The sequence below is a fragment of the Danaus plexippus genome, chromosome 11, assembly GCF_018135715.1.
Source record: "Danaus plexippus chromosome 11, MEX_DaPlex, whole genome shotgun sequence".
NCBI lineage: Eukaryota > Metazoa > Arthropoda > Insecta > Lepidoptera > Nymphalidae > Danaus > Danaus plexippus.
Window position 1 is genome coordinate 1,282,280 of NC_083544.1, and position 11,053 is coordinate 1,293,332.

At 35.4% G+C, this 11,053-nt stretch overlaps 1 protein-coding gene across 1 annotated transcript in view; it reads left to right on the forward strand.

The window, feature by feature from the left end:
• The window catches only part of LOC116765545 (dual specificity testis-specific protein kinase 1), a 47,252-nt gene that overhangs the window by 32,473 nt on the left and 3,726 nt on the right, over positions 1-11,053 (forward strand). Inside the window, exons 2-7 of the mRNA XM_032655041.2 lie at positions 5,683-5,804; positions 8,501-8,702; positions 8,923-9,008; positions 9,292-9,421; positions 10,024-10,149; positions 10,238-10,448. Coding sequence (XP_032510932.2) covers positions 5,683-5,804; positions 8,501-8,702; positions 8,923-9,008; positions 9,292-9,421; positions 10,024-10,149; positions 10,238-10,448 — 877 coding nt within the window. The remainder of the gene's footprint in view (positions 1-5,682; positions 5,805-8,500; positions 8,703-8,922; positions 9,009-9,291; positions 9,422-10,023; positions 10,150-10,237; positions 10,449-11,053) is intronic.

An 11,053-nucleotide genomic window follows, 5' to 3' on the forward strand; every position in this document is an offset into this window, starting at 1 on the left:
CCAAGACATAAGTGAAATGGAGAGTAGATACCAAAGGAATTGGAATGTTAACATGATGGCAGATTTTTGCTGGATGTTAAAAAGAGATGTACCTGAAGATAGTCGAAAACGGAAGAGGAATCCACTGCGTAGATCATTTGAGGATAAGAGAGTTCGATATAAACGAAGAAAAGTTTAGAGTTCTGGGAAATCATTTTCCCCAATCTTTCTATGTATTGTGTTTTTAACAGATTTTGAAATGTTCAACACTTCTTCATTGTAAAGATTTTATTTCAGGCATCAAATCGTGTTCAGTCAATTTTTTTTTTATGTACAATGACAATTTTTTTACAATTTTTTTATCTTTTCAAGTTTAAAAGGAATAATGAACCAAAAAAATTTAAATGTGATTTCAAGATATCAAAATACATATAAATCGTACTTGAATTAGAGAAACCAATTTTTTTTTTGATAAAAATCGCATTTTTTGCAATTTTTGAGAGTTTTGTGCGATTTTTCTATACTTAAAACTGCTAATGATCTGAATAAACTTTGTGTAAGCATTGAGAAGATTGAAAAATATGAAAATCATACTTAGTTCAGCACAAAAAAAAAAATTTATATCACCAGAAACGCCGATTTTTGTCATTTTTTACGGTTTTTTGAAGTTTTCTCAAATTTTGGACGTGTAGGGGTAAAATGGACCTCATATTCGGATTCAGCGGGTCAAATTACATAAAAATATATGGGTCTCGTCAAATGCGCAGACAACTTTTTTTTTTTGTGTGCCGGTGTAATCGTTTTGTATGTTTTTAATCGATTAAGAATGACTACAGCTTCCGGTTCCGTCCGTGTTTGTGATGACAATAATGTTAAGTAATATCCATTAGTTATTTGTATGAAGTATCATCGCATGAGTGTCATTAAAATGACTTGATACGAAAACAAATATTTTAAGTATTATTTTACGAACATAGATAGCACTGAGATATATCTCGTCAAGATATATCTGAGAGGAAGATATAACATTTCTATATCTGACGCGTCTGAAAAAAAAAAAACAGAAATAAAATACGCATTATATGAGATTTATATTAAACGTATAGTAAGTAATATGTAAGTTGAAAGATTAATTTTGTTTTGCTTCTTATCTCCCAGCCGCACGATGACTGAATCGATCAGCTAATTAGACTAATGATCGATTGTAAACTATAAGATCATTTCACACGTCACCAACCCAGGCGTTAGTACTGTTGAAAACGTTATATTGATTTATTAGCCTCTGTTCTTAATTACACTGTACGCTATAACGTATTTGTTTTATTATAAGCTAGTCTCCAGAATAGCGTATCTATTTAGTATTGTACAAACTAATATATATATAATTTGTTAAGTGACAATTAATGCCAATTTTTTATTTTACAAATACATATATTCATTGTTACAATGTTATGATTTCAGGGACGAATGTAATACTTCAAGTTTAGTCTTGCTTTAAACGCTAAGTAAAAAAATAATGATGATAATTACATACACTAATACACTTTAGACACACATACATATGTACATAATATATCAACCAATGTCAGTAGGTACATTGACGAATCATCTCGTCTCACTCAATGTCAAATATGTTAATTATAATGACGTCATAGCTGCAGTTCAATGACCTTTAGTAAACAATTCACGTACTTGTTTTATAACAAACTAGCCGTGTCCGCGGCTTTGTCCTCGTGATATAGCCTCTTAATTTTTTTATAATAAAAATAAACAAAAACTATTTAAATAAAAGCAGTCCATCCTGCTTATCATATCAGCTATCTGCTAGTAAAATCCACTCAAAATAGGTCCAGCCGTTACACAGATTACATGACGCTAACAGACTGACCAAGAAAATACATCTATTCTCCAACAGCGTTTTTTTTTATTGCAAATATATATGCTGAAATTATCAGTAGCATTTAGTACTGTTAAGACCTTGCAGAAGCTTCTCAAATATTATTTTTTTATCTCCTCACATTGAACTGTTCCAATAGTTTAATATCTTTAGTTCGTGTCGTCTATATAATGTAAACGCCACTCACAACCAGCACGTGTCTTGGGACAACACGTAAATGGTTTTGTCGTAAAATTTTGTGACTCACGACTCTACAATACAGTCAAACGATATAGCATTTGGACGAATTTGTCTATCATTAGTGAGATTTCTTTATGATTTTATCTCTTATGGTATACAAAATCACAACTGAACAATGATATTGAATTCAAGAATGTTTTCAATGACTTTTATTGAGGCGCAATTTTATTATCAGTTTTTTAGCCTATTTAAGTTATTTATTAGTATAAGATAGTGAAAAAATGTTCTGATAGCAAGAGATAAGCTTGTGGCTACTATATAAGTATACATAAAAGATATTTGTGTGTGGGAATACACCATAACGCCTCATAGGTCCTCGGGCACCCCATAAAATACTCAGTGGGGTCATTCACTCTCACGCGAGAGAATCTATTGATATTACTATTATGGACAGTATGAGAACGTGCCTCCGATACTCGTTCCTATTCTCATATAATATTTACATTGAAACTGCATTAATATATCTACCATATATATTTTTTACACTCTAGCCACCTCTGTACATATATAGATACATAATAAATTCCATATATCCCTACGCCTATAACAAGTTTCGTCGTAACACTACGCACGCAGAGTAAACGCTTAGTATGTAGTCTGACGTTGCGAACTTGTACTAAGCGTACAGATATTATTTGTTATGGATACATCGTTTATTAGGAACTCATTATATAATGATAAGGATTTTTTTTGTCAAATCATCTTTTCTTTTAATATAATATGCTAAGTGTATTGTTACTGTCGTGACGTAGGACGCTGTTATCGTATAGATAATTGGTGACTCATATACCCCTATATATATATATATATATATATATATATATATATATATATATATAGTACTATGGACTCTATATGTGAACGTATTTCATTTCCTTATCAGTAATTATAAAGATTTCGTTTTATATACCTCATTATATACATTTATAATTATCATTTAAATAGATTAATTAATTATCAAATATAATTTTAATGAGCAAAATTCTGTTGAGAAATTATCTCTTAAGTTTCATTACATAGTAAGTATAAGTATATATTTATTACTTTATTAATTTATTGTCTCGATTTTAGGAATACGTCTCAAATAGATTATAAGGAATGTGTTCCTATAGTTCATACATATATGTGTGTGTGTGTGTGTGTGTGTGTGTGTGCGTGTGCGTGTCTGTGTGTAGCGGTTTTTTATAACGACTTACCAATAAAGATAAGTGCTATAACAACAGAGGCGGAATTAATTGAATCAATCGTCACTGTGATTAAGAAGATATACAAGTGTTGCTGCATCTTAACGTACTCTCTTAAAAATAGATGCAGCCTATCGTTGAACAGATCGTCTATAAATAACATTCATATAAATATAAATAACAATAAAGAAATAAGTTATACTGATGCTATAAAATGATTGTATACAAAAACAGTGAAAGTAAAACGTATGTATTTGTTTTGGATCATACCAATGAGGTATTCGGAATATGTTAATTAAACCTCATATACGTAAAATAAGGACGTAATTGAGAACCATTTATAACGTACGTAAAAATAACATTAATATTTAAGTTAGTTCTTTTATCACGAGATATGCTTTGTTACATACATACATACATCCATATAAAGTGTCGCTCGCTGGCAGGACGTTATCTCTAGACTGCAGCAACTTTATTTCATACAGACACTTTAACCTTAGTACAAATTCATATCGCCAAACAGAAAACCGACCGTGTGATCGTTTTCCATTCCTATTCTGTCAGTTTATTATTACGATTTATACTCGTTCGTTCGTAAGTTCGTGTACTGTTAATATTAGATGTACGTCTTCAAACCATGTTATGAATGTCACCTGTCTTTGTTAAAAATTATGAAAAAATATTTTTTCATTATTCCAACATACCCCGTGGGCCTCTCACACGCTGAAACACTCTACCTAATAGGCTGGAACTCAAGTCCGAGATGTAGCATTTGATGTCAAGATCACTTCAAATACACCGCGCCAGGGCCTAGGACCTGAGACCGTTCTCTATTTACTTTGCGCGCTTTTAAACTCTTTTTTATTGATTCACATACTAGTTTTTTTTTTATTAAAATCTCCGTATTGCACACTCAAGTGTAATAAGAGTGGGTGTGAAACCCTGTCACCATATTCCGTCTGGTGGTGTGAATGGTAGTTTCGCAAGACGACCGCCGCAGTTAACCGAGTGGCGTCTGCGAAATGTAGGCCGATCTTATATTCCGATGAATTCCAAGCTAACGGTCGCTGTGTTCCGTACAGGAATCCTAGTTCGCTTCCTCCATAGATTAGGGCATCTATTGTTTCATTTGAAATCCAAGACGCTCAGATAAATAAAATAAATAAGAACAGCATATATTATAATACAATGAGATTCGATTTTTGTCGTGACTTCGCTAGCTTTTGAATGAAAGGCTAACAAACTAACACAAATGTGCATTTATATTAAGTATACGATAAACCTGAACTTGATTTTAAATACATATTTAATATTACATACGTAAAGGTTATTTTTTCTTTATAATTAAAGTAGTGTACATAATATTCTATAATAGTATGTTATTAATATATATATATAATTTGCCAGGTGATTATCATTTTTTTTTTCGTAAATTTTTTATGAAATGTTATATATATTTTTCTTAGAGAAAATTTTAATATTTGAAGTTCCAGAGGTCGACCTTGGCGATATCGAAACACTGTCTGTTCTGTATGTATGCGTGTGTGTTCGCGTGTTGTCACAGCCGTATTTATTTCTGCTATTATCGGTTAAGCCATTCAAAACATGTGATAGTTGTGAAATATGTATGTATATAATGTAACTATGCAGATATATGAAATATTAAATTAATAAACGTATTACGTATGTGACATTCCATTGAGTCTAGACTATAATTTTAGTCGATCTAAATCTAATCTATCGTATATCTATAGATAAAATTTTATAATAATAGTATACTTTATATATATCTAATATTAACATAAAATTATCTTTTTTTTTTAATCACAAAATCTCAAATGTAATAAAATGTATGTATTTGTGTGGAATTTGTACAAAAATGTTATATCGTCTTTACTAGTATTTTATAGTTTGACACTTAATTGATGTCGGATTTGACTTTTAATGTAAAGGAAGTTAGTTTTCGCGCTGTTAGTCACAAGCAAACTGTGTTCTACAGGATACAGACAGTTTGGCAGTCATCTGTTTGAAAAACAACGTAGTTTTAATAGTTTTCTCGCTGTACGTCTGTTTGTTTGGTAACCGACGATTGTTCGACATTGACCTTGCAGACTATCGCTGGAGTAAAAATAGAAGCACGCCCTCACATTGAACAAAGGCTACTGATAACAATTCAACTGTTGTACACATGTGTACAATGATGAAACTAGTTACACGCAGCGGTTTTGTACAAAATAAATTTAATATATGTATTTTTTTTCTTGCATCAAATAAAAACATTGAGACGATGATTCGAATATATTAAAAGTACCTACATATATATTTAATTGTGTGAATAACTCTAACAATACGATTTTATTATATTAATGTATCCGTCTCCAGGTGACTCACAAGACATCAGGGAAAGTGATGGTGTTGAAGATGAACCAGCAGCGAGCCAACAGGAACAACATGCTGAGGGAAGTCCAGCTCATGAACAAACTGAAACATCCTAATATATTAGGGTAAGAATATAATCACGTTTCAAAAAAACTGTCTCTTGCTTCGACCTGTGTTAAGGGGCCATTCATAACGTACGTCACACGAATTTTAAGACTTTTGAACCCCTCCCCCGGCGCGGCGTCGCATGAGAGATCATCTCATAGCGAGAATGCTAAACTATATTAATGAATATAGATCAGGTTCCTAATTTTTTTTTCCATTTTCAATTCACATTCGAACTTTGCGTTTTATTATTTTAAATTTGATGTGACGTCACCAAACTATTGACCCCCCATCTTCCTTGTCACACGATGTCACACTTCGGTGCTACCCTCCCTCCCCGTCAACGTGTGACTTCTTGTTGGATGGCCTCTAAAGTGTGCTGCAAGTATTATACAAAAAAATAGTCCTTACTTGGTCAATGGGATTAATGAATTAACATCGATGGTATATGTTAGTAAACACTACGAACAATTTACTTTTATCTTCAACGTGAACGTGTCTAATTTTTTTCTATTAAAATAATCCTTGGTTATAAACGAACGAAACAAAAAATTCTAAATATTAGATAGAATATATTTTTCGGTCTTTAGCACGAAATGAATATGCTTTATAATTTTTGCTTTTATCATCTGTCGGTCATTGAACCCGATCACATATGTCATTGTTTGGTTATTAAGACACTACATAAGAATCGTGTTACGAAATCAATGCTTATTTATATAAGAGTAATTTGTCATCTTAAATATTATAATAGTGTCAAAGAATTGATGTGAAGTGAGATATTTATAATGAGGCATTTTCACGAGATATCATTGGACGAAAAAAAATTAAATAAACTGAAACCATTGAGAAGTTTACGTAAAATAAGATTGAATATTATAAAATCGTTAATATTTTAACAGTGTTACATCGGTTTGTAATAAATGAGAGCCAGTAAGGCGGAACTCACCGCTGCCGACGTATGAAACATCGCGGGTCAACAAGTCATACATTCACTTTGAACATTTATTGAGCAACGTTTGTTATGAAACCCAAAAAGAAATATATAACAATGGATTTGACATGAAAGTTTTGTTTCCTCGCGAAGTTTGTAATCGGAAATCGAATTAACAATGAAACTCATGACGGGATAGTCGCGTCGGTGACGTCGCCGACCCGAGAACTCATCGCGTCCAGAACTCATGACGTAAATATTAAATGTCATGTTAATTATATCTTAATTATTACATATAACCCGCCATTAGGATCCGTACAGTCATGATTGTATTTCTGTTATTATAACATTCGTAAGTTGATGCAATTGTCGAGAAGTTCTCAGTTTGTTCCGCGTGTTATATCATCTATGTAGTGCATGAAGTTTGTTGGAGAAAAAAAAATAGCACTTGTTTTGTAACTGTTAAAATAATAACGGAGGCAGCGGCCCGTGTTTTTTATATTACACATATTTTTTCTTATTAAGTGTCGGACGCGTTCCTCGGCTTCCTCAACAGCGACGGTTTACGGACGCGCGCATTCGCATACTCACCTGATTGATAAGTTGCCTACGGTTTCTTGTGGTTACCCAATGCGTGCTTAGTAACTGCTGTTCCATCAGTATGCTTTCTTGCTTGATAAGATAACAATGGTTTCGCCGTTTTAACTTCCTAGGAAGGGTACACTTTCACCGTCTGTGTGAACGTCTTCGCGTATAGTTTCGCTGAACTTATTCCATTCTTAACAGCGTTTGTTATATTTAGAGCTAGTACACGCGACTTCTTTATTGAAAATGTATATCAATCGCCCGACACATCATGCCCTGGCGTTTTTCGTGCGACCCTCTACAGTCTCATCCTCCAGTCTGATCTCTTTGTGTTCGCCGTCTCAGTCCTTTGTGCATGTTATATTCCTAAAATAATCTTCATGAAGCGTCGTAATGTTGTAACTCTGTTATTTTTGTTCTGAGTTCACTCCAACCACTTCACCCGCACTGTTTATCGGTGACAAAAGAATCTCTCAAAAATGTGTCCTGAATGTCGTCTCAAGTGACGAATTGTTCCTGCTAGTGACTTTCCCGCGTTTTCTATAACTGTGGTTACGCTATTACAAGTACCCTCGCTCCGTACCACCGCGCCACTCGTCATTCTAATATACTGGCTCATATTTTTTCCTGAACAGCTCGCCGATATTCTTTCTTAATATTTTTATTTTGTTTATCTCATGCGAAAAAGTTACTAGGGGTTAAGTTACAAATAGTAAGTATACCATTTGATTTAAGACATGATTAATTTGAATATCCCCTGAAGCGCTCAATATCAGGTTTTGTAAAACTTTTGGAATAATGTACTCATTGTTAGTAAAATTACTTAAAAAAATATTATTTAAAAATGTTTTTTAACAAAATTCAAAACATGGTTAATTAATACGAATTAATGATTAGAATTATCGTTGGGAAATGTTTAACACAAAATACCTAAATTTTGATTCTTTAAACCTGTTGTTGACTCGTCATTGTTGACACGTCAGAACCGTTTTATTTTGTATGTAGTCACATAGTTAAGACGATAGATGGCGCTGACGGTTCGTTTCCATATATTAGTGTGTAGTGTTTTAAGCACACATTAATTTAAAAACGATTATGCAGTAGACGAAGATATAGTTGAGAGTAAAAGTATGGATAAATATATATACATACATATATATGATGTTAAAATCGTGGTTCAATACCTACTCCTTCCAGATTTATGGGTGTCTGTGTACACGAAGGTCAATTACATGCTCTGACTGAATACATGGAGGGGGGGTCGCTGGAGCAACTCATACTGGGTCTCCCTCCGGAGCCACTGCCGCAGTCCTTGAGGATATCACTGGCCGCAGATATGGCCGAGGGGTTGTTGTACCTCCACTCATTAGGAGTCTTCCATAGGGATCTTACAGCTAAGGTGAGCATCCAGGACATACCTGGGTATTAGTCACCCGACATATTCAATAGTTGGCTAATACCTTAGACGTTAGAAATGTATGTCTCATAATAGCTATGCAATATTAATAATTTTAATAAAGTGAATTAATTTCTCGGAAAATTATCATGGACATAACAAATGATTATAAATATGATAACAATACAAAGGTTTTAGATTTTTTTTGGTTAATTGATTTCAGAACGTATTATTAAAGAAGAGATTCGATGGTGAATACACAGCCGTTGTCGCTGACTTCGGTCTGGCGGCAAAAATACCGCATCCACTGTGAGTATAACAAAAATATAAATTATCATCACCAAATATACAACCTGCAAGTCATGGTTCTACATACATGTATTATCGACGTAACATCAGGCAACACTGACTAGATAGTAGATGATAAGGCTCAAACTACGCACACGCCATCTAGCGTGTTGAATGCGACATCGTGCGAGATCTCGGGTACTCGTCAAGTTTAGACTATTCGTAGACTCGTTTTACAATAACCTCTTTTGTATATCTATGGAGTATGTATAATAGGTTATAATGTGTGTGTTCGTTGCATCAGTAACGGTTACCGCCTGCCGAGCGTTGGCTCGCCGTGGTGGATGTCGCCGGAGTGTCTCCGGGGCAGGTGGTACGACAACAGGTCGGACATCTTCTCGTACGGGATCATCCTGTGCCAGCTGATCGCCAGGGTGAGATACCTTGCTATGCTAATGTGCGTTGTCGGATGTTTTGTATGAGATGTGTGCGTGCGCGCAGGTCTTCGTGCGTGTGGTTGTGTATGTGTGCGTATTTGAGTGTGTAGCTATGCATGCTTGTGTGTGTTGAGCACTGGTTGGTATGTGTGCGTTCTATAACAATGTATAATATAAAGTAATTGTTCCAAGTACAAAATTCTTTATGATTGTGTTAGTGTGTGAGTGTGTTAGCGTGTACACATGTCCCCAGTATGACAAATTATTTCAATAGTTTTTTATCTGAAATAAACTGTAACTGATGGTCCATTGTCTCTGAGGCAGTAAAATTGTAACAATGTTTCATATAATCAAATAAGTATTGTATTGTTTTACCAGTACGGAAGCTACAAAAACTCATTATTCCAAAAAAGTTTGTGATATATTTGTAATAATTAATGTATATGAAGTTTGGTTATGTGGAACCATCGTGAATGACAGACGATTTTGATGAACAAATAGTTGTTTCGTCACGTTAAATTACAAAGAGCCTGGTGTTGTCACGGTTCGTCTTAACAACTACACTGCTCGTCGCTTAACTTTGTGCTCGTGGGCTCCAGGTGGACGCAGACCCTGACGTGTTGCCTCGGACGGACAACTTCGGTCTCAACTACATGGCCTTTGTAGAACTGTGTGACGAAGACACCGTGCCGGACTTCCTGAGGCTAGCCTTTAACTGTTGCATTGTAAGTGTACACACAAACTCGTACGTAACGAATCGAATGTCGTCGTCAGGTAGGTAGCTTGTGTCAAAAGTAACATTTACATTTCCAGTACGAACCTAAAGCGCGTCCGTTGTTCGACGAGATAGTGAGCAAGTTGAACGAAGTGAAGGAGGGCCTGGACGACGCCGCCTGGGACACCAGCACCGGCAGCGGCTCCGGCGCCAGCGACGACTACGACTGCTCCGGCCCCCGCTCCTGCCCCGGGCTCACCGCCTGGCGCCGCCCGCACGCACACACGCACGGGCACGCGAGGAGCGACAGTGAGTACGACACGCGCGCACACACACACACACATACACGTGTTGCTCCAGTAAGTAAGACACACGGACACGCACACACATACAAAACTAGATATGTCGAACTCTTCTGATATCTCACAGATAACCCACACTTGTATAACACAATCCTCCACAGTGGTCTTTTGAACTAAACGCAAGTTCTCTGCAGTGAGCTCGCGACTCACATGTGGACGCCGGTTTAGAAAGATTCCATGAACACTAAGCCTGAAAAACAAAGTGCTCGACCGAATAGATCCGATCTGATGATGCGAGGAGTCACCCGTGGTGTTAGCTGGAAATTTATCCTTATGGACATTTGACTGGGGCCTTAGATATGAGACGCTCCTACAAGCTGTACTCAGTATATATGCTACTGCTCAATAGCGGAAATAAGTAGACTTCTTCCATGAAGAAACTAATTCCATTAAGCATCTACCAAGTAAATTACCAAAAACGCGGAAAGCATTTCAGTTCATACGTAATGACTTAGAACTTGCCTTTGAGCCGACAAGGTTCCCAGCGGCTTCATATTCGGAAGGTGTACGCTGAACATACCAACGTTTGAACACAACAATTAGTACATCTAC